This window comes from Camarhynchus parvulus, unplaced genomic scaffold (assembly GCF_901933205.1).
Source record: "Camarhynchus parvulus unplaced genomic scaffold, STF_HiC, whole genome shotgun sequence".
Taxonomy (NCBI): Eukaryota; Metazoa; Chordata; class Aves; order Passeriformes; family Thraupidae; genus Camarhynchus; species Camarhynchus parvulus.
The window spans coordinates 17,557-41,250 of record NW_022148095.1 but is presented as its reverse complement, the minus strand read 5'-3'; the positions used below and the strand labels follow the sequence as shown (position 1 = coordinate 41,250).

General features: G+C 49.3%; 2 protein-coding genes across 2 annotated transcripts; both read left to right on the top strand.

The window, feature by feature from the left end:
• Nucleotides 1–2,881: 2,881 nt before the first annotated feature.
• Nucleotides 2,882–13,589, top strand: LOC115916031 (multiple epidermal growth factor-like domains protein 8). Its single transcript, XM_030969741.1, has 7 exons — nt 2,882–2,900; nt 4,871–4,931; nt 8,266–8,397; nt 11,647–11,760; nt 12,357–12,495; nt 13,339–13,531; nt 13,585–13,589. Exons 1-7 carry the CDS (start codon nt 2,882–2,884, stop codon nt 13,587–13,589), a joined length of 663 nt encoding a protein of 220 aa, XP_030825601.1.
• Nucleotides 12,438–20,600, top strand: LOC115916030 (repetin-like). Its single transcript, XM_030969739.1, has 8 exons — nt 12,438–12,462; nt 13,613–14,803; nt 16,957–17,138; nt 17,192–17,236; nt 17,530–17,672; nt 18,061–18,106; nt 18,418–18,464; nt 20,571–20,600. Exons 2-8 carry the CDS (start codon nt 13,614–13,616, stop codon nt 20,598–20,600), a joined length of 1,683 nt encoding a protein of 560 aa, XP_030825599.1. The 5' UTR covers nt 12,438–12,462; nt 13,613.
• Nucleotides 20,601–23,694: the final 3,094 nt, after the last annotated feature.

Below are 23,694 nucleotides of genomic sequence, written 5' to 3'. Positions count from 1 at the left end.
TTTTTGGCATCATTTTGGCACGATTTTAGGGCCATTTTAGAGCCATTTTTGGCCCATTTTAGGGCCATTTTTGGCACCATTTTGGGCCCATTTTAGGGCCGTTTTGGGCCCATTTTTGGTGATTTTAGGGCCATTTTTTCACGTTTTTTTTTCCCCCAAACCCCCATTTTTTCCCCCAAACCCCCCTAATTTCCCCCAAAACCTCCTTTCCCGGCAGGAAATCTCCTTTTTCTTCCTGGAGCCGTTCCGGGGCCCGCCGGGGGGGTGTGCGCGGCGCCCCTCGTGCCTCTCGTGCCTGGCGGATCTGGGCTGCGCCTGGTGCCCGCCCAGCTCCTCGTGCCACCCGCGGCAGCCCCAGCACGGCCCCGGTTGGCCCCCAAACCCTTGCGGGGCCGCGGGGGGCGGCCCCCGGCTGCTGCTGCACCCCCAGAGCTGCGTGCTGTGCGAGGAGCACCGCGACTGCCGCAGCTGCGCCGCGGTCAGCGCCGCCCCAGAACCCCGGGTTTGGGGCTCGGGGGGGGTCCCGGAAGTTTTGGGGTTTTGGGGGAGTTTTGGGGGGATTTAGGGGGGATTTAGGGGGGGTTAAAGGGCATTTGGGGAGGTTAAAGGGGATTTTGTGGGGTTTAAAGGGGATTTTGGGGAGGTTAAAGGGGATTTGGGGGGTTAAAAAGGGGATTTAGGGGGATTTTGGGGAGGTTAAAGGGGATTTGGGGGGGTTAAAGGGGATTTTCGGGGAGTTAAAGGGGATTTGGGGGGTTTAAAGGGGATTTAGGGGGGGTTAAAGGGGATTTAGGGGGGGTTAAAGGGGATTTTGGGGGATTTTGGGGGGGTTAAAGGGGATTTGGGGGGGTTAAAGGGGATTTTGGGGGGTTTAAAAGGGGGATTTTGGGGGTTTAAAGGGGATTTTAGGGGAGGTTAAAAAAGATTTTGGGGGTTTAAAAAAGGGGATTTGGGGGAGGTTAAAAGGGATTTTGGGGGGTTAAAAAGGGGATTTTGGGGGTTAAAGGGGATTTTGGGGGAGGTTAAAGGGGATTTTGGGGGTTTAAAGGGGATTTGGGGGGGTTTAAAGGGGATTTGGGGAGGTTAAAGGGGATTTAGGGGAGTTAAAAGGGGATTTAGGGGTTAAAGGGGATTTGGGGAGGTTAAAGGGATTTTGGGGGTTTTAAAAAAGGGGATTTGGGGAGGTTTAAAGGGGATTTGGGAGGTTAAAGGGGATTTGGGGGGAGGTTAAAGGGGGATTTGGGGGAGGTTAAAGGGATTTTGGGGGTTTTGGGGGGTTAAAGGGGATTTGGGGGTTAAAGGGGATTTGGGGGGTTTAAAAGGGATTTTTAGGGGGTTTAAAGGGGATTTGGGGGAGGTTAAAAGGGTTTTGGGGGGGGTTTAAAGGGGATTTGGGGAGGTTAAAAGGGGATTTTGGGGGGGATTTTGGGGGGTTAAAGGGGATTTGGGGGTTAAAAGGGATTTGGGGGAGGTTAAAGAGGGATTTTGGGGGAGGTTAAAAGGGATTTTGGGGGGGTTAAAGGGGATTTGGGGGAGGTTAAAGGGGATTTTGGGGGGTTTAAAGGGGATTTTGGGGGGTTTAAAGGGGATTTGGGGGGGGTTAAAGGGGATTTTGGGGGGAGGTTAAAAGGGATTTTGGGGGATTTTGGGGGTTAAAGGGGATTTGGGGAGGTTAAAGGGGATTTGGGGAGGTTAAAGGGGATTTTGGGGGTTTAAAAGGGGATTTGGGGGGAGGTTAAAGGGGATTTTGGGGGTTTAAAGTGGATTTTGGGGGGTTAAAGGGGATTTAGGGAGGTTAAAGGGGATTTTGGGGGGTTAAAAAGGGGATTTTGGGGGTTAAAGGGGATTTTGGGGGGAGGTAAAAAAGGGGATTTTGGGGGTTAAAGGGGATTTAGGGGGTTAAAGGGGATTTGGGGGAGGTTAAAGGGGATTTTGGGGGTTAAAGGGGATTTTGGGGGAGGTTAAAGGGGATTTGGGGGAGGGTAAAAGAGGGATTTTGGGGGTTTAAAGGGGATTTTGGGGGTTTAAAGGGGATTTGGGGGTTAAAGGGGATTTTGGGGGGGTTTAGGGGGGATTTTGGGGGGGTTAAAGGGGATTTGGGGAGGTTAAAGGGGGATTTTGGGGGTTAAAAGGGGATTTTGGGGGTTTAAAGGGATTTGGGGAGGTTAAAGGGGATTTTGGGGGTTTAAAGGGGATTTTGGGGGTTAAAGGGGATTTGGGGGAGGTTAAAGGGGATTTTGGGGGGGTTAAAGGGGATTTTGGGGGGTTTAAAGGGGATTTGGGGGAGGTTAAAAAGGGGATTTTGGGGGGATTTAGGGGGATTTTGGGGGTTAAAGGGGATTTGGGGAGGTTAAAAAGGGGATTTTGGGGGTTAAAGGGGATTTGGGGGGGAGGTTAAAAGGGGATTTGGGGGTTAAAGGGGATTTTGGGGGTTAAAGGGATTTTGGGGGTTAAAGGGGATTTGGGGGAGGTTAAAGGGGATTTTGGGGGGTTTAAAGGGGATTTGGGGGGGTTAAAGGGGATTTTGGGGGTTAAAGGGGATTTTGGGGGGTTTAAAGGGGATTTGGGGAGGTTAAAGGGGATTTTGGGGAGGTTAAAGGGGATTTTGGGGGGTTAAAGGGGATTTTGGGGGGGTTAAAGGGGATTTGGGGAGGTTAAAGGGGATTTTGGGGGTTAAAGGGGATTTTGGGGGGGATTAAAGGGGATTTGGGGGAGGTTAAAGGGATTTTAGGGGAGGTTAAAGGGGGATTTTGGGGGGTTAAAAGGGGATTTTGGGGGGATTAAAAGGGATTTGGGGAGGTTAAAGGGGATTTTGGGGCGGAATTTGGGGGGTTGGGAGGGATTAGAGGGGATTTGAGGGGGTTAAAAGGGATTTTGGGGGATGTTGGGGGTGATTGAGGGCATTTAAAGGGGATTTTGGGGGAGGTTGGGAGGGTTAAAAAGGGGATTTTAGGGGGGAGTTAAAAAAGGGGATTTGGGGGTTAAAAAAGGGTTTTGGGGGGATTTAGGGGATTTTGGGGGGTTAAAGGGGATTTTGGGGAAATTTGGGGGTTTGGGGGCATTTAAAAGGGGACTTTGGGGAATTTGGGGGATCTGAAAGAGGATTTAGGGGGATTTTGGGGGGTTTAAAGGGGATTTTGGAGGAAGTTGGGAGGGGTTAGAGGGGATTTGGGGGGGATTTGGGGGTTTGGGGGCATTTAAAGTGGATTTTGGAGGGGTCCCGAAAGTTTTGGGGTTTTGGGGGAAGTTGGGAGGGGGATTTAGGGGGGGATTTTGGGGGTTAAAAGGGGATTTGGGGGGTTAAAGGGGATTTTGGGGGAAGTTGGGAGGGGTTAGAGGGGATTTGGGGCGGGTTTGGGGTTGATTTTTGGGAGAATTTGGGGGAATTTGGGGTGGATTTTTGCGGGGTTTTGGGGTGGATTTTTGGGGGAATTTTGGGTCAATTTGTGGGGATTTTGGGGTGAACCTTTGGGGGATTTGGGGTGGATTTTTGGGTGAATTTGGGGTAAATTTGGGGTGGATTTTGGGTCCATTTTCACCATTTCCCAACTACATTTTCGGGGTTTTGGGTCTGGGGTCTTTGGGGACTCGGGAATTTTGGGGGGAATCCGGGGGGTTTGGGGTGGATTTTGGGGTGAATTTGGGGGGATTTTGGGGGGATTTGGGGTGAATTTGGGGTTGATTTTGGGTCCATTTTCACCATTTCCCAACGGATTTTTTCGGGATTTTTTTGGGCTCTGGGGTCTTTGGGGGGTCCAGGATTTTGGGGGAGAATCCGGGGGTTTGGGGCTGATTTTTGGGGTGGATTTGGGGGGATTTTGGGTCAATTTGGGGGGATTTGGGGTTGATTTTTGAGGGAATTTGGGGGGATTTTGGGTCAATTTGGGGGGATTTGGGGTTGATTTTTGAGGGAATTTGGGGTCAATTTGGGGTGAATTTGGGGTTGATTTTTTGGGGGATTTTGGGTCAATTTGGGGTTGATTTTTGGGGGGGATTTGGGGTAAATTTGGGGGATTTTGGGTCAGTTTGGGGTGAATTTGGGGTCAATTTGGGGGTTGATTTTTTTTTGGGGTAGAATTTGGGGGATTTTGGGTCAATTTGGGGTTGATTTTTGGGGTTGATTTGGGGTCCATTTTCACCATTTCCCAACGAGTTTTTCAGGGGTTTTTTTGGGCTCTGGGGTCTTTGGGGGCTCCGGGATTTTTTCGGGTGGGATTTTTGGGGTGACCCCTCCCAATTTCGTCCTTCCAGGACCCTTTCTGTAGTGGCAGACCCTGGGACCCCGACTCCCAAGCAGGGCGACTTAGTCCTGCAGCCGCCCGAGGGAGGGACCCGGCCCGCCGTCAGGGACCCCCCAGCAGTGCCCCTGCAGCAGGTGACATTTGGGCTGAATTTCCCTCATTTGGGGCAATTTCGGGATTTTAAAAAATTTTTTGGGATTTTTTTGTGATTTTTTTGGGCAATTTTTGGGGCATTTTGGGGGCATTTTTGGTGATTTTAAAGGGATTTAGGATCCTGAGGGGCCCATCAGGGACCCCCAGCAGTGCCTGCAGCAGGTGACATTTGGGCAGAATTTCCCTCATTTTGGGCAATTTTGGAATTTTTTGCATTTTTTTTTTTATTTTTTTGGTGATTTTTGGGGCAAATTTTGGGGAATTTTGGGGCATTTGGGGGCATTTTTGGTGATTTTAAAGGGATTTAGGATCCTGAGGGGCCCATCAGGGACCCCCAGCAGTGCCCCCCCCCGCAGCAGGTGACATTTGGGCAGAATTTCCCTCATTTTGGGCAATTTTGGAATTTTTTGCATTTTTTTTTTATTTTTTTGGTGATTTTTGGGGCGATTTTTGGGGCATTTTTGGTGATTTTAAAGGGATTTGGGATCCTGAGGGGCCCATCAGGGACCCCCAGCAGTGTCCCCCCCCCTGCAGCAGGTGACATTTGGGCTGAATTTCCCTCATTTGGGGCAATTTCGGATTTTTTAAATTTTTTTGGGATTTTTTTGGTGATTTTTGGGGCAAATTTTGGGGAATTTTGGGGCATTTGGGGGCATTTTTGGTGATTTTAAAGGGATTTGGGATCCTGAGGGGCCCATCAGGGACCCCCAGGTGACATTTGGGCTGAATTTCCCTCATTTTGGGCAATTTCGGGATTTTTAAAAATTTTTTGGGATTTTTTTGGTGATTTTTGGGGCAATTTTTGGGGAATTTTGGGGCATTTTGGGGCATTTTGGGTGATTTTAAAGGGATTTAGGATCCTGGGGTGACCGTCAGGGACCCCCAGCAGTGCCCCCCCCCCTGCAGCAGGTGACATTTGGGCTGAATTTCCCTCATTTGGGGCAATTTCGGGATTTTTAAATTTTTTTTTGGGATTTTTTTGGTGATTTTTGGGGCAATTTTTGGGGAATTTTGGGGCATTTGGGGGCATTTTTGGTGATTTTAAAGGGATTTAGGATCCTGAGGGGCCCATCAGGGACCCCCAGGTGACATTTGGGCTGAATTTCCCTCATTTTGGGCAATTTTGGGATTTTTTAAAATTTTTTGTGATTTTTTTGTGATTTTTGGGCGATTTTTGGGGCATTTTTGGTGATTTTAAAGGGATTTAGGATCCTGAGGGGCCCATCAGGGACCCCCAAAAGTGCCCCAGCAGGTGACATTTGGGCTGAATTTCCCTCATTTGGGGCAATTTGGGATTTTTAAATTTTTTGTGATTTTTTTGGTGATTTTTGGGGCAATTTTTGGGGAATTTTGGGGCATTTGGGGGCATTTTTGGTGATTTTAAAGGGATTTGGGATCCTGAGGGGCCCATCAGGGACCCCCAGTGCCCTGCAGCAGGTGACATTTGGGGAGAATTTCCCTCATTTTGGGCAATTTCAGAATTTTTAAAAACTTTTTGGGATTTTTTTGTGATTTTTTTTTTGTGATTTTTGGGGCATTTTGGGTGATTTTAAAGGGATTTGGGATGCTGGGGTGACCATCAGGGACCCCCAAAAGTGCCCCTTCCCCTGCAGCAGGTGACATTTGGGGAGAATTTCCCTCATTTTGGGCAATTTTGGAATTTTTTGCATTTTTTTTAAATTTTTTTGGTGATTTTTGGGCGATTTTTGGGGCATTTTTAGTGATTTTAAAGGGATTTGGGATCCTGGGGTGACCATCAGGGACCCCCCAAAGTGCCTGCAGCAGGTGACATTTGGGCTGAATTTCCCTCATTTGGGGCAATTTCGGGATTTTTAAATTTTTTGTGATTTTTTTGGTGATTTTTGGGGCAATTTTTGGGGAATTTTGGGGCATTTGGGGGCATTTTTGGTGATTTTAAAGGGATTTGGGATCCTGGGGTGACCGTCAGGGACACCCAAAAGTGCCCCTTCCCCTGCAGCAGGTGACATTTGGGGAGAATTTCCCTCATTTTGGGCAATTTTGGAATTTTTTGCATTTTTTAAAAATTTTTTTGGTGATTTTTGGGCGATTTTTGGGGCATTTTTGGTGATTTTAAAGGGATTTGGGATCTTGGGGGGCCCATCAGGGACCCCCAGAAGTGCTCCCCCCCCCCCCCTGCAGCAGGTGACATTTGGGCTGAATTTCCCTCATTTGGGGCAATTTCGGATTTTTAAATTTTTGGGATTTTTGGTGATTTTGGGGGCAATTTTGGGGAATTTTTGGGGCATTTGGGGGCATTTTTGGTGATTTTAAAGGGATTTGGGATCCTGGGGGCCCATCAGGACCCCAGCAGTGCCCTGCAGCAGGTGACATTTGGGGAGAATTTCCCTCATTTTGGGCAATTTTGGGATTTTTTAAAATTTTTTGGGATTTTTTTGTGATTTTTTTGGGCAATTTTTGGGGCATTTTGGGGCATTTTGGGTGATTTTAAAGGGATTTGGGATCCTGAGGGGCCCATCAGGGACACCCAAAAGTGCCCCCCCCCTGCAGCAGGTGACATTTGGGCTGAATTTCCCTCATTTTGGGCAATTTCAGATTTTTTTGCATTTTTTGGGGATTTTTTGGTGATTTTTGGGGCGATTTTTGGGGCATTTTTGGTGATTTTAAAGGGATTTGGGATCCTGGGGGGGCCCATCAGGGACCCCAAAAGTGCCCCCCCCCTGCAGCAGGTGACATTTGGGGGGATTTGGCCAATTTTGGGCAATTTTAGGTCATTTTGGGGCCTTTTTGGGCCATTTTTGCTGCTTTAAGGTCCTGGAAGCTCCAAAACTCAGGAGGCCCCAGGTTGGGGGATTCCGGGGTTCCCCGGTTGGGGGGAGGGTCTCAGGGGCATTTTTGGGGGAGTCTCAGGGTTTCTTTCCAGGGCCATTTGGGCCATTTTGGTCCATTTTGGGCCATTTTGCAGTCCCATTTTGGGCCATTTTGGCTACCAAAGGTCCTGGAAGCTCCAAAAACTCCAGGTTTTGGGTTGGGGATTCAGGGGTTCCTTAAATTTGGGGAGGGGTCTCGGGGCATTTTGGGGAGGGGTCTCAGGGTAATTTTAGGACATTTTTGGAAATTTTTGAGGCTGTTTTGGGCCATTTTTGGGCCATTTTTGGCTGCCCAAAGGTCCTGGAAGCTCCAAAAAACTCCGGGTTTTGGGTTGGGGGTTCAGGGGTTCCCCAATTTGGGAGGGGGTCTCAGGGCATTTTGGGAGGGTCTCAAGGTAATTTTTGGGATTTTTTGGTCCATTTTGGGCCATTTTTGGCTGCCGAAAGGTCCTGGAAGCTCCAAAAAACTCCGGGTTTGGGTTGGGGATTCCAGGGGTTCCCCGAATTTGGGGAGGGTCTCAGGGGCATTTTGGGGGAGGGTCTCAGGGTTCTTTCAGGGCCATTTTTGGTCCATTTTGGGCCTTTTTTGGTCCATTTTTGGTCCATTTTGGGCCATTTTTGGCTGCCCAAAGGTCCTGGCAGCTCCAAAAAACTCCGGGTTTTTTTTGGGTTGGGGGTTTCCGGGAGTTCCCCGAATTTGGGGAGGGTCTCAGGGGCATTTTGGGGGAGGGGTCTCAAGGTAATTTTAGGATTTTTGGGGCTCTTCTGGTGCTTTTGGGGGTTTTAGGTCCTGGAAGCTCCAAAAAACTCCGGTTTTTAGGTTGGGGGTTTCAGGGTTCCCCGAATTTGGGGAGGGTCTCAGGGGCATTTTGGGGAGGGGTCTCAAGGTAATTTTAGGGATTTTTGGGGCTCTTCTGGGTGCTTTTTGGGGTTTTAGCTCCTGGAAGCTCCAAAAACTCCGGTTTTGGGTTGGGGTTTCCGGGGTTCCCAGAATTTGGGAGGGTCTCACTGCCCCCCCCCAGCCGCAGCACGTGCTCCTCGTGCCTGGCGCCCCCCTCGCCGTGCGCCTGGTGCCCCTCGGCGCGGCGCTGCTTCCTGTTCGCAGCCTACCTGGCCAGGTACCCGTACGGGGGGTGCCGAGGCTGGAGCGACAGGTGAGATGGGGGGCTGGAATCGGGGGGCCTCGGGAAATCTGGGGGTCCTCAGGAAATTTGGGGGCGATTTGGGGGAGTTTGGAGGGGTTTTGGGGGATTTAAGGCGGTTTGGGGGATTTAAAGGGGTTTTTGGGGGCATTTGGGGCGATTTAATGGGGGATTTAATGGGGTTTGGGGGTTTGGGGGTCCCCAAATGGGGGGGTCCTCGAGATGTCTGGGGGGCGTCCCCCGAAATCTGGGGGTCCTCGGGGGGGCGTCCTTGAGATGATTTGGGAAAATTTGGAGGGTTTGGGGGCGTTTGGGGGACTTGAAATTTTGGGGGTCCCCGGGGGCGATTTAAGGGGGGGGGGATTGGGGGTTTAGGGGGTCCCCAAATTTGGAGGGGTCCTCCGAGATTTGGGGGGGCGATTTGGGGAGTTTGGAGGGTTTTGGGGATTTAAGGCGGTTTTGGGGGGATTTAAGGGGGTTTTGGGGAGTATTTGGGGGCGATTTAATGGGGATTTAATGGGGGGTTTGGGGGTTTGGGGGTCCCCGAAATGGCTGGGGGTCCTCGAGATGTCTGGGGGCGTCCTTGAGAAATCTGGGGGCCCGATTTGGGGGAGTTTGGAGGGGTTTTGGGGGGATTTAAGGCGGTTTTGGGGCGATTTGAGGGGATTTTGGGGAGTATTTGGGGGCGATTTAATGGGGGATTTAATGGGGGATTGGGGAGGTTTGGGGGTTTGGGGGTCCCAAGATGTCTGGAGGGGTCCTCGAGATGTCTGGGGTCCCCGAGAATTTGGGGGCGATTTGGGGGAGTTTGGAGGGTTTTGGGGGGATCTAAGGGGTTTTGGGGGCGATTTGAGGGGTTTTGGGGGAGTATTTGGGGGGCGATTTTATGGGGGATTGGGGGGGTTTGGGGGTTTTGGGGGTCCCCTGAAATGGCTGGGGGTCCTCCCGAGATGTCTGGGGGGCGTCCTTGAGAAATTTGGGGTCCCGAAAATTTGGGGGAGGGGGGGGAAGAATTTGGAGGGTTTTGGGGGGATTTAAGGGGTTTTGGGGGGCAATTTGAGGGGTTTTGGGGGTATTTGGGGGGCGATTTAATGGGGATTTAATGGGGGTTTGGGGAGTTTTTGGGAAATTGGGGGTCCCCAGATGTCTGGGGGGTCCTCGAAATTTGGGGGCGTCCTTGAGAAATTTGGGGTGATTTGGGAAAATTTGGAGGGGTTTTGAGGGGATCTAAGGCGGTTTTGGGGCGATTTGAGGGGGTTTTGGGGAGTATTTGGGGGCGATTTAAGGGGGATTTCATGGGGGATTGGGGGGTTGGGGGGGTTTGGGGGTCCCGAAATGGCTGGGGGGGGTCCTCGAGAAATTTGGGGGCGTCCTTGAGAAATTTGGGGGCGATTTGGGGGAGTTTGGAGGGGTTTTGGGGGGATTTAAGGCGGTTTTGGGGGCTTTAAGGGGTTTTGGGGGGTATTTGGGGGGGGCGATTTAGGGGGATTTAATGGGGGTTTGGGGGGTTTGGGGGGTCCCAGAAATGGCTGGGGGTCCTCGAGAAATCTGGGGGGCGTCCTCGAGAAATCTGGGGGCGATTTCGGGAAATTTGGGGGCGATTTGGGGGGATTTAAGGGGATTTTAGGGGGATTTAAGGCGGTTTTGGGGAGTGGTTTAGGGGGGGCATTTAAGGGGGATTTTGTGGGGCGTTTGGGATTTGTTTGGGGATTTTGGGGGTCCCAGAAATGTCTGGGGGGGTCCTCGAGAAATTTGGGGGCCATTTGGGAAAATTTGGAGGGGTTTTGGGAAAATTTAGGGGGTTTGGGGGACTTGAGGGGATTTTGGGGGTTTTGGGGAGTATTTGGGGGTTTTGTGGGGCGAATGAATGAGGTTTGGGGATTTTGGGGGGTCCCAGAAATGTCTGGGGGGTCCCCGAAAATTTAGGGGGCCCTTTGGGAAAATTTGGAGGGATTTTGGGGATTTAAGGGGTTTTGGGGGACTTGAGGGGATTTTGGGGGGTTTTGGGGGGTTTTGGGGGCGATTTAATGGGGGATTTAATGGGGATTGGGGGAGTTTTTGGGGGTTGGGGGGAAAATGTTGGGGGGTTTTGGGGGTCCTCGAGAAAATTTGGGGGCGATTTGGGCAAATTTAGGGGGTTTTGAGGGGGATTTGGGGGTGGTTTAAAAGGGTTTTGGGGGTTTTGAGGGGTTTTGGGGGAATTAACGAGGTTTTGGGGGTTTGGGGGAGTTTGGGGATTGGGGATTTTGAAATGGGTTTTGGGTCCCTCGAAAATGTTTTGGGGTGGTTTGTGGGGTTTTTGGGGTGGTTTTGTTGGGTTTGGGGTGGTTTTTTTAGGGTGGTTTTAGGGTGGTTTTGGGGGTGGTTTTGGGGGTGGTTTTTGGGTTTTTGGGGTGGTTTTGGGGGTTTTTGGGGTGGTTATGGGGGGTTTGGGGGTGGTTTTGTTGGGTTTTGGGGTGGTTTTGGGGGTTTTGGGGTTTGTGGGGTTTTGGGGTGCTTTGTGGGGTTTTGGGGGGGTTTTGGGGGGCTTTTGGGGTGGTTTTGGGGGGGGTTTGGGGTGGTTTGTGGGGTTTTGGGGGGGTTTTTGGGGTGGTTTTGTGGGGTTTCTGGGGGCCTCATGGCTTTGGGGGTTTTAGGTGCTTTGGGGGGTTTTGTGGGGTTTTTAGGGGTGCTTTTTTTAGGGGTTTTAGGGTGGTTTTGTGGGGTTTTTTGGGGTGGTTTGTGGGGTTTTAGGGGTGCTTTGGGGGTTTTGGGGGTTTTAGGGGTTTTGGGGTGGTTTTGTGGGGTTTTGGGGTGGTTTGTGGGGTGGGTTTCTGGGGTGGTTTTTGGGGGTTTTGGGGGGCGGTTTTAGGGGTTTTGGGGTGGTTTTGTGGGGGTTTTAGGGGTGGTTTTGTGGGCCCTTCTGGGGTGGTTTTGGGGGTTTTTTTTGGGGTGGTTTTTGGGGTTTTTGGGGTGGTTTTGGGGGTTTCTGGGGTGGTTTTGGGGGTTTTGGGGTGGTTTTGTGGGTTTCTGGGGTGGTTTTGGGGGTTTTTGGGGTGGTTTGTGGGGTTTTTGGGTGGTTTTGGGGGGTTTTTGGGGTGGTTTTGTGGGGTTTCTGGGGTGGTTTTGTGGGGTTTCTGGGGTGGTTTTGTGGGGTTTTTGGGGTGGTTTTGGGGGTTTTTTGGGGTGGTTTGTGGGGTTTTTGGGGTGGTTTTGGGGGTTTTTGGGGTTCCCGAAGCTCTGGGAGTTGATTTTGGGGGCGATTTTGGGGTTTTTTTGCAGCGTTCACTCGGCCCCGCAGTGCCGGGGCTGCTCCCAGCTCGGCTCCTGCCAGGAGTGTCTGAGCCAGCACGGCTGCGGCTGGTGCGGGCGGCGGCCGAACCCCGCGCTCGGCAGGTCCGAATTGGGGCTGGGGGCTTCAGCTGGGGCTGGGGGCTTCAGCTGGGGCTGGGGGCTTCAATTGGGGCTGGGGGCTTCGGGGGAGTTTGGGGGGTCCCGGATTTTGGGGGTTTGGGGGGAAAGTTGGGGGAATTTTGGTGATTTTGGGTCCTGGAGTTTGGGATTCCCTTCTGGGAAGGGTTTGGGAGGGGTCTGGGGGCTTCAGTTGGGTCTGGGGGCTTCAATTGGGGCTGGGGGCTTCGGGGTTTGTTTTTTGTGATTTTGGGCTTTTTTGGGGGCTGATTTGGGGGTGTTTTTGAGTGATTTTTGGGATTTTTTTCAGCTGATTGTGGAGCTGATTTTGGGGTTTTTTGGGCTGATTTTGGGCTTTCTTTGGGGTTTTTTCGTGGGGCTGATTTTGCCTCTTTTTGCAGCTATTTTGAGTTTAATTTCACCGATTTTTATCACCCAATCCTACCCTTTTCCATCCCCATTTGCCTTTTTTTCACCCCAATTCCCATTTTTTCCCCTTTTCTCCCATTTCACCCCTCCCCCAAAACCCCCAAAATTCCCAAATTTTCCCCCCAAATTTTCCCCAAATTTCCCTTCCCCAGCTGCTTCGAGGGCGACTTCTCGGGGCTGCACCACTTCCCCAACTGCTCCGCGGCTCTGGCCCAGCTGAGTGACCACCTGAGTGACCACAGTGACCTGAGTGACCACGTGAGTGACCACAGTGACCACGTGAGTGACCACGTGAGTGACCACAGTGACCACCTGAGTGACCACAGTGACCACGTGAGTGACCACAGTGACCACCTGAGTGACCACAATGACCACCACAGTGACCACAGTGACCACAGTGACCACATGAGTGACCACGTGAGTGACCACAGTGACCACCTGAGTGACCACAGTGACCACAGTGACCACATGAGTGACCACGTGAGTGACCACAGTGACCACCTGAGTGACCACAGTGACCTGAGTGACCACAGTGACCACAGTGACCACAGTGACCACCTGAGTGACCACCACAGTGACCACAGTGACCTGAGTGACCACAGTGACCACGTGAGTGACCACAGTGACCACCTGAGTGACCACAGTGACCACAGTGACCACCTGAGTGACCACAGTGACCACCTGAGTGACCACAATGACCAGAGTGACCACGTGAGTGACCACGTGAGTGACCACCTGAGTGACCACAATGACCACGTGAGTGACCACCTGAGTGACCACAGTGACCACCTGAGTGACCACAATGACCAGAGTGACCACAATGACCTGAGTGACCACAGTGACCACCTGAGTGACCACAGTGACCACCACAGTGACCACAGTGACCACCTGAGTGACCACAATGACCACGTGAGTGACCACAGTGACCAGAGTGACCACAGTGACCACCCGAGTGACCAGAGTGACCACCTGAGTGACCACAGTGACCACAGTGACCACGTGAGTGACCACAGTGACCACCTGAGTGACCACAGTGACCTGAGTGACCACAGTGACCACCTGAGTGACCACCTGAGTGACCAGGTGAGTGACCACATAAGTGACCACCACAGTGACCACCAGGGTGACCTCCAGGGTGACCCCAATGACCACTGGGGTGACCCAAATGACCACCTGAGTGACCCCGATGACCTCCAGAGTGACCCCAATGACCACTGGGGTGACCCAGATGACCACCTGAGTGACCCCGATGACCTCCTGAGTGACCCCAATGACCACCAGGGTGCCCACCAGAGTGCCCAGAATGACCATCAGAGTGACCAGCAGGGTGACCACTGGGGTAACCCCAATGACCACTGGGGTGACCACAATGACCACCAGGGTGACCACCTACCTGATTGTCCACCAGAATGACCACCAGGGTGACCACTGGGGTGAATGACCATCTGAGTGACCACCAGAGTGCCCAGAATGACCACCAGAGTGACCAGCATGACCACCAGAGTGACCAGCAGGGTGACCCCAATGACTACCAGAGTGACCACCTGATTGTCCACCAGAATGACCAGCAGGGTGACCATTTGAATGACCACCTGAGTGACCATTTGAATGACCAGCAGAGTGCCCAGAATGACTACCAGGGTGACCATTTGAATGACCACCTGAGTGACCACCAGGGTGACCATTTGAATGCCCAGCAGGATGACCATTTGAATGACCAGCAGGATGACCAGCAGGGTGCCCAGCAGGATGCCCAGCAGAATGCCCACCAGGGTGACCATTTGAATGACCACCAGAATGACCACCAGAATGACCAGCAGGATGCCCAGCAGGATGCCCACCAGGGTGACCATTTGAATGACCAGCAGAGTGCCCAGCAGGATGCCCAGCAGGATGCCCAGCAGAGTGACCATTTGAATGCCCAGCAGAGTGACCATTTGAATGACCAGCAGAGTGCCCAGCAGAGTGCCCAGAATGACCACCAGGGCGACCGTTTGAGTGACCAGCAGGATGACCATTTGCATGCCCAGCAGAGTGACCACCAGGATGCCCAGCAGGATGACCAGCAGGATGCCCAGCAGAGTGCCCAGCAGAGTGACCATTTGAATGACCACCAGGGTGACCATTTGAATGCCCAGCAGAGTGCCCAGCAGAGTGCCCAGCAGAGTGACCACCAGGGTGGCCGTTTGAGTGACCAGCAGAGTGACCATTTGAATGCCCAGCAGAGTGCCCAGGATGACCACCAGGGTGACCGTTTGAGTGCCCAGCAGAGTGACCATGTGAATGCCCAGCAGAGTGCCCAGCAGAGTGCCCAGCAGAGTGCCCAGCAGAGTGACCATTTGAATGCCCAGCAGAGTGCCCAGCAGAGTGCCCACCAGGGTGACCGTTTGAGTGACCAGCAGAGTGCCCATGTGAATGGTCAGGGTGCCCGCGGCAGCGCCCCCCAGTGGTCGTACGGCGCGTGCCCGGACGTGGACGAGTGCGCGCTGGGGCTGGCGCGGTGCCACCCGCGGGCGCGGTGCCACAACAGCCCCGGCAGCTTCCAGTGCCGCTGCCAGCGCGGCTTCCAGGGCGACGGCGTCACCGCCTGCGAGCCCACGTGAGGGAACTGGGCCGGGAATTTGGGGAAAAACAAAAAAAACCGCGCGAAAATCGGCCGAGAAACGGCCGAGATACGGGGGGAAACGGGGGATGAGTGGGGGAAATTGGGTGAAAAAATGGGAGGAAAATTGGGAGAAAATATGGGAAAAATTTGGGAGGAAAAATGGGAGAAACTGGGGTAAATTGGAGGAAAATTGTGCGGAAAATTGGGCAAAAAATTGGGAAAATTTGGGCAAAAACAAAAAAAAAAGCGCAAAAATCGGCCGAGAAACGGCCGAGATATGGGGGGAGATGGGGGATGAGTGGGGGGAAATTGGGGAGAAAATTTGGGGAAAATTCGAGAAAAATTGGCGGAAAAATTGGGAAAAATTGAAAGGAAATTAGGAGGAAAATTGAGAGAAAATTTGGGAGGAAAAAGGGGAGAAGCTGGGGTAAATTGGAGGAAAATTGGAGGAAAATTGGGGAAAGATGGGGGAAATTGGAGGAGAAAATGGGAAAAATTGCAGGCAAATTGGGCAAAAATTGGCTGAAAAAATAAGGAAAACTGGGTGAAAATATGGGAAAAACTGGAGGAAAAATGGGGAAAATTGTGGGGAAAATTGGGCAAAAAATTGGGAAAATTTGGGCAAAAACAAAAAAAAAAAAAGCTTGCGGCGGCCGAGAAACGGCCGAGATACGGGGGGAGATGGGGGATGAGTGGGGGGGGAAATTGGGGAGAAAATTTGGGGAAAATTCGAGAAAAATTGGAAGAAAAATGGGAAAAATTGAAAGGGAATTAGGAGGAAAATTGGGAGAAAATTTGGGAGGAAAAATGGGAGAAGCTGGGGTAAATTGGAGGAAAATTGGAGGAAAATTGGGGAAAGATGGGGGAAATTGGAGTTTTATATTCTTAGTACCCAGAATTGAGATTTTTTGGTGGGAATTTTGGATTTTTATGGCACAAAAATCTGAATTTTGGGTTCATTTTTGCGTTCTAAGTGCCCAGATTTTGGCTTTTTTGTGGGAATTTTCAATTTTTATGGTACAAAAATGGGAATTTTGGGTTCATTTTGGTGTATTATGGGTTCAGAATTCGGATTTTTTTGTGGGAATTTTGGATTTTATGGTACCAAAATGGGATTTTTGGGTTAATTTTGGTGTATTATGGGTTCAGAATTCAGGTTTTTTGTGGGAATTTTGGATTTTTATGGTACCAAAATGGGAATTTTGGGTTTATTTTTCCATTCTTGGTGCCCAGAATTCAGATTTTTTTTGGGAATTTTGGATTTTTGTGGTACAAAAATGGGATTTTTGGGTTCATTTTGGTGTATTATGGGTTCAGAATTCGGATTTTTTGGGAATTTTGGATTTTTATGGTACAAAAATGGGATTTTTGGGTTCATTTTGGTGTATTATGGGTTCAGAATTTGGATTTTTTGGTGGGAATTTTGGATTTTTATGGTACAAAAATGGGAATTTTGGCTTTATTTGTCCATTCTTGGTGCCCAGAATTCAGTTCTTTTTGGGAATTTTGGATTTTTATGGTACAAAAATGGGATTTTTGGGTTAATTTTGGTGTATTATGGGTTCAGAATTCGAATTTTTTTGTGGGAATTTTGGATTTTTATGGTACAAAAATGGGAATTTTGGGTTAATTTTGGTGTATTATGGGTTCAGAATTCAGATTTTTTGATGGGAATTTTGGATTTTTGTGGTACAGAAATTGGAATTTTGGGTTTATTTTTCCATTCTTAGTACCCAGAATTCAGATTTTTTCGTGGAAATTTTGGATTTTTATGGTACAAAAATGGGAATTTTGGGTTCATTTTGGTGTATTATGGGTTCAGAATTCGGATTTTTTGTGGGAATTTTGGATTTTTATGGTTCCAAAATGGGAATTTTGGGTTTATTTTTCCATTCTTAGTGCCCAGAGTTCAGATTTTTGTGGGAATTTTGGATTTTTATGGTACAAAAATCGGAATTTTGGGTTTATTTTTCCATTCTTGGTGCCCAGAATTCAGATTTTTTGTGGGAATTTTGAATTTTTATGGTACAAAAATGGGAATTTTGGGTTCATTTTGGTGTATTATGGGTTCAGAATTCGGATTTTTTTGTGGGAATTTTGGATTTTTATGGTACCAAAATGGGAATTTTGGGTTCCTCTCCCCCCAGGTGTTTGTCCGACTGCGGCCACGGCTCCTGCTCGGGGCCCCCCGACTTCACCTGCGTTTGTCACCTGGGCTGGACGAGCCCCCAGCCTAATCGGCTCCCAAATCCCCGCAGTGCTCCCCTGGACTCGCGGCTGCAACTTCCAGAGCTCCTGCGGCCAGGGCCCGTGTGCCCCCAGTGCCAGAGTGAGCCCCAAATTCACCCAAATTCCCCCAAATCCTGGGTCTGTCCCTTCCAGAGCTCCTGCGGCGCCAGGGCCCCCCAAAGTGCGACCAGTGCCAGAGTGAGCCCCAAATTCACCCAAATTCACCCCAAAATCACCCCAGGCAGGGTGAAAATCCAGCAGCGAAATTTGTCCCAAAAACTCCACATTTATTCCCAAATTCGTGCCCAAAATCACCCCAAAATTCACCCAAATTCACCCCAGAAACCTCAAAAATCTGGGAACTCTAATTTACCCCAAATTCATCCCAAAATCCCCCAAAAATTCACCCCAAAATCAGCCCTGGAAGGTCAGAAATCTGAGACCCCAAATTTACCCCAAATTCCCCCCAAATCCTGGGTCTGTCCTTCCAGAGCTCCTGATCGCCAGGGCCCCCAAATGTGCGACCAGTGCCAGAGTGAGCCCCAAATTCACCCAAATTCACCCCAAATCCTGGGTCTGTCCCTTCCAGAGCTCCTGCGGCGCCAGGGCCCGGCGTGTCCCGACCAGTGCCAGAGTGAGCCCCCCCAAATTCCCCAAATTCACCCCAAAATCAGCCCCGGCAGGACGAAAATCCAGGAGTGAAATTTGTCCCAAAAACTCCACATTTATTGCCAAATTCGTGCCCAAAATCACCCCAAAATTCACCCCAGAAACCTCAAAAATCTGGGAACTCTAATTTACCCCAAATTCATCCCAAATTCCCCAAAAATCCACCCCAAAATCAGCCCTGGAAGGTCAGAAATCTGAGACCCCAAATTCACCCAAATTCACCCCAAATCCTGGGTCTGTCCCTTCCAGAGCTCCTCCAATTAGGGGCCCCAAGTCGACCAGTGCCAGAGTGAGCCCCAAATTCACCCAAATTCACCCAAATTCACCCCAAATCCTGGGTCTGTCCCTTCCAGAGCTCCTGCGAGCGCCAGGGCCCCGGCGTGTGCGACCAGTGCCAGAGTGAGCCCCAAATTCACCCAAATTCACCCCAAAATCAGCCCCGGCAGTGAGGGTGAAAATCCAGCAGCCAAATTTGTCCCAAAAATCGCCCCAAAACTCCACATTTATCCCCAAATTGCGTGCCCAAAATCACCCAAAATTCACCCAAATTCACCCCAGAAACCTCAAAATCTGGGAACTCTAATTTACCCCAAATTCATCCCAAAAATCCCCCCCAAAAATTCACCCCAAAATCAGCCCTGGAAGGTCAGAAATCTGAGACCCCAAATTTACCCCAAATTCACCCCAAATCCTGGGTCTGTCCCTTCCAGAGTCTCCTGCGTTGCGCCAGGGCCCCGGCGTGTGCGACCAGTGCCAAGTGAGCCCCAAATTCACCCAAATTCACCCCAAATCCTGGGTCTGTCCCTTCCAGAGCTCCTCACCCGCCAGGGGTCCGTGTCGCGACCAGTGCCAGAGTGAGCCCCAAATTCACCCAAATTCACCCAAATTCACCCCAAATCCTGGGTCTGTCCCTTCCAGAGCTCCTCTAAAAGCGCCAGGGGCCCCCGTGTGCGACCAGTGCCAGAGTGAGCCCCAAATTCACCCAAATTCACCCAAATTCACCCCCAAATCCTGGGTCTGTCCCTTCCAGAGCTCCTCGCGAGCCCAGGGCTTGGCGTGTCGCGACCAGTGCCAAGTGAGCCCCAAATTCACCCAAATTCACCCCAAATCCTGGGTCTGTCCCTTCCAGAGCTCCCTGCGGCGCCAGGGCAGCGTGTGCGACCAGTGCCAGAGTGAGCCCCAAATTCACCCAAATTCACCCAAATTCACCCCAAATCCTGGGTCTGTCCCTTCCAGAGCTCCTGCGAGCGCCAGGGCCTCGGCGTGTGCGACCAGTGCCAGAGTGAGCCCCAAATTCACCCAAATTCACCCCAAAATCAGCCCCGGCAGGGCGAAAATCCAGGAGTGAAATTTGTCCCAAAAACTCCACATTTATTGCCAAATTCGTGCCCAAAATCACCCCAAAATTCACCCCAGAAACCTCAAAAATCTGGGAACTCTAATTTACCCCAAATTCATCCCAAATTCCCCAAAAATCCACCCCAAAATGAGTCCTGGGAGGGTAAAAATCTGGGACCAAAATTTGCCCCAAAATCGCCCCCAAAATCACCCTAAATTCCGCCCCAAAATTCACCCAAATTCACCCCAAAATCATCCCAGGAACCTCAAAAATATGGGAGCTGAAATTCAGCTCAAATTCACCACAAAATCCCCAAAATTCACCCCAAAATCAGCCCAGGCAGGGCGAAAATCCAGCAGCGAAATTTGTCCCAAACTCGCCCCAAAAACCCCTCATTTATCCCCAAAATTCACTCAAATTCACCCCAAAATCATCCCAGGAACCTCAAAAATATGGGAGCTCAAATTTACCCCAAATTCACCCCAAAATCAGCCCCAGGCAGGGCGAAAATCCAGCAGTGAAATTTGTCCCAAAACCTCCACATTTGTCCCCAAATTCTGCCCCAAAATCCCAAAACTTTCATCCCAAAATCACCCCAGGAACATCAGAAATCTGGGATCCCAAATTTACCCCAAATTCACCCCTAATTTACCTTAAATTCACCCCAAAATCCCAAAAATTTCATCCCAAATTCAGCCTAAAATCTCAAAATTCACCCCAAAATTGTCCCCATTTTTTTCACAGTTTTTTCCCCATTTTAACCAATTTCCCGTGTTTTTGCCCCAGACTGGACAGAGGGCCCGTGGTGCCAGCGCTGCCGCCCCTTCCCAAAACCCCAAAATCCCCCCCAAATCCCCATTTTAACCCCATTTTAACCCATTTTAACCCCATGTTTCCCCCGATTTTTCCCAATTTTTCACCGTTTTTTCTCAGGTTTTTTGCCCTTTTCCCCATTTTAACCAATTTCCCGTGTTTTTGCCCCAGACTGGGTGGAGGGCCCGCGGTGCCAGCGCTGCCGCCCCTTCCCAAAACCCCAAATCCCCATTTTAACCCCATTTTTCCCCCGATTTTTCCTATTTTTTCCCAGATTTTTCCTGGGTTTTTTGCCCTTTTCCCCATTTTAACCAATTTCCCGTGTTTTTGCCCCAAACTGGATGGGGGGCCCCGCAGTGCCAGTGAGCAGAGGCTCCCAAATCCCCATTTTAACCCCATTTTAACCCATTATTTCCCGGTTTTTTCCTATTTTTTCATCGTTTTTTCTCAGATTTTTTGCCCTTTTCCCCATTTTAACCATTTCTTGTTGTTTTTGCCCCAGACTGGACAGAGGGCCCGCGGTGCCAGCGCTGCCGCCCCTTCCCAAAAACCCCAAAATCCCCCCAAATCCCCATTTTAACCCCGTTTTAACCCATTTTAACCCCATTTTAACCCCATGTTTCCCCCGATTTTTCCCATTTTTTCACCGTTTTTTCTCAGGTTTTTGGCCCTTTTCCCCGTTTTAACCAATTTCCCGTGTTTTTGCCCCAGACTGGACGGAGGGCCCCGCAGTACCAGTGAGCAGAGGCTCCCAAATCCCCATTTTAACCCGTTATTTCCCCGTTTTTCCACCGATTTTCCCCATTTTTTCACCGATTTTCCCCGGGTTTTTTGCCCTTTTCCCCATTTTAACCAATTTCCCGTGTTTTTGCCCCAGACTGGGCGGAGGCCCCTCATAATACCAGTGAGCAGAGGCTCCCAAATCCCCATTTTAACCCATTATTTCCCCATTTTAACCCATTATTTCCCCGTTTTCCACCGATTTTCCCCATTTTTCACCGATTTTCCCGGGTTTTGCCCTTTTCCCATTTTAACCAATTTCCGTGTTTTTGCCCCAGACTGGGCGGAGGCCCTCATAATACCAGTGAGCAGAGGCTCCCAAATCCCCATTTTAACCCATTATTTCCCCATTTTAACCCATTATTTCCCCGTTTTTCCACCGATTTTCCCCATTTTTTCACCGATTTTCCCGGGTTTTGCCCTTTTCCCCATTTTAACCAATTTCCCGTGTTTTGCCCCAGACTGGACGGAGGCCCTCATAATACCAGTGAGCAGAGGCTCCCAAATCCCCATTTTAACCCATTATTTCCCCATTTTAACCCATTATTTCCCCGTTTTTCCACCGATTTTCCCCATTTTTTCACCGATTTTCCCCGGGTTTTTTGCCCTTTTCCCCATTTTAACAATTTCCGTGTTTTGCCCCAGACTGGGCGGAGGCCCTCATAATACCAGTGAGCAGAGGCTCCCAAATCCCCATTTTAACCCATTATTTCCCCATTTTAACCCATTATTTCCCGTTTTTCCACCGATTTTTCCCCATTTTTCACCCCGATTTTCCCGGGTTTTGCCCTTTTCCCCATTTTAACCAATTTCCGTGTTTTTGCCCCAGACTGGACGGAGGCCCTCATAATACCAGTGAGCAGAGGCTCCCAAATCCCCATTTTAACCCATTATTTCCCCATTTTAACCCATTATTTCCCTGTTTTTCCACCCATTTTTCCCCATTTTCCACCGATTTTCCCCATTTTTTTTCACCGTTTTTCTCAGGTTTTGCCCTTTTCCCGTTTAACCAATTTCCGTGTTTTGCCCCAGACTGGGCCGGGAGGGCCCGCGGTGCCAGCGCTGCCGCCCGGCAGTTTCGGCCCAGCGGGCTCGGCGGAGTGCCGCCCCTGCGGCTGCCACGGCCCACGGGGACCCCAGCGGCTTCTGTCACCGCAGCTCGGGGCTCTGCCACTGCCTGCCGCCCACCACGGGGCCCCACTGCGACCGCTGCGCGCCCGGCTACTACGGCGACCCCAGGTGAGACCCCAAAATTGCCGAAGAAACAAAAAAAAAAGGGAAAAAAACGGTCAAAAATGGAAAAAATCCACCCAAAACGGCCCAAAGCGCCAGGCTGGGCGGTGTCATTGCCAGCCCCACCACCAGGGGCTCCACTGGGATAAGTGCGTGCCTGGCTACTACGGGGACCCCAGGTGAGACCCCAAAATTGCTGAAAAAACAACAAAAAAAGGGAAAAAACGGTCAAAAATGGAAAAAATCAGAAAAAAAGGAAAAAAAATGAAAAATCATGAAAAAATCAGAAAAATTCAGAAAAAAAAATCAGAAAAAAATCAGGAAAAATCTGAAACAAATCACAAGAAAAAGCAGGAAAAATCAGAAAAAATCGGGAAAAATCAGAAAAAATTGAAAAAAAATTGGGAAAAATCAGAAAAAATCGGGAAAAATCGGGAAAAATTGGAAAAAAATCGGAAAAAAAAGAAAAAAAAATCGGAAATAATAGGAAAAAAATCAGAAAAAATCAGAAAAAAATCAAGGAAAAAAAAAATCAGAAAAAAATCAGAAAAAAATCAGAAAAAATTCGGGAAGAAATAGGAGAAACTGGCAGAAGTGATGCTTTTCCCCAAAAGTCCGTTTCGATGCGAGGCGCGGGGCGTGTGCGGCAGTGCGGCACGCCCCGCGTGCTGCCCTCGCTCGGGGCCCGCTGCATTTGGCTCCGCAGCCAAAACCCCAAAATAAGCCCAGAAAAATCCCTAAAATCACCAAAAAAATCCTAAAATCACCAAAAAAAAATCCCCAAAACTCCTGAAAAAAAATCAGAATAAAATACCTAAAAATCAGAAAAATTGGAAAAAAAATCAGAAGAAAATCAGAAAAAAATCGGAAAAAAACCAGGAAAGAAATCGAAAAAAAATTCAGAAAAATTGGAAAAAAAATCGGAAAAAAATCGGAAAAAAATCAGAAAAAAAACAGAAAAGTATCCGAAAAAATCAGAAAAAAAAAATGGGAAAAATTGGGGAAAAATAATGAAAAAATCAGGGAAAAAATCGAACCAAAAAAAAAAAATCGAAAAAAATCAAAAAAATTGAAAAAAATCGGAAAAATCAGGAAAAATTGAGAAAAAATAGGAAAAAAATCACAAAAAAATGGAAAAAATTGGGAAAAAATCAGCCAAAAAATCGGGAAAAATCGGGAAAAAATTGAGAAAAAATAGGAAAAAAATCACAAAAAAATTGGAAAAAAATTGGGAAAAAATCAGAAAAAAATCGGGAAAAATCGGGAAAAATTGGAAAAAAAATTGGAAAAAAAAATCAGAAAAAAAACGGAAATAATAGGAAAAAAATCAGAAAAAAATCAGAAAAAATCAGAAAAAAAATCAGAAAAATCAGGAAAAAATCTGAAACAAATCTGAAAAAAATCAGGAAAAAATCAGGAAAAAGTCGGGAAAAAATCAGAAAAAAATTGAAAAAAATTTGGGAAAAAATCAGAAAAAAATCGGGAAAAATCGGGAAAAATTGGAAAAAAAAATCAGAAAAAAAATCGGGAAATAATAGGAAAAAAATCAGAAAAAATCAGAAAAAAATCAGAAAAAAATCAGAAAAAAAATCAGAAAAAAGTCGGGAAAAATAGGAGAAACTGGCAGAAGTGATGCTTTTCCCCAAAAGTCCGTTTCTCGATGCAGGCATCGGGCGCGTGCGTCTTGGCAGTGCGGGCCGCCGCGTGCTGCCCTCGCTCGGGGCCCCGCTGCATTTGGGCTCCGCAGCCAAAAACCCCCAAAATGCGCCCAAAAAAATCCCTAAAAATCACCAAAAAAATCCCTAAAAATCACCAAAAAAAT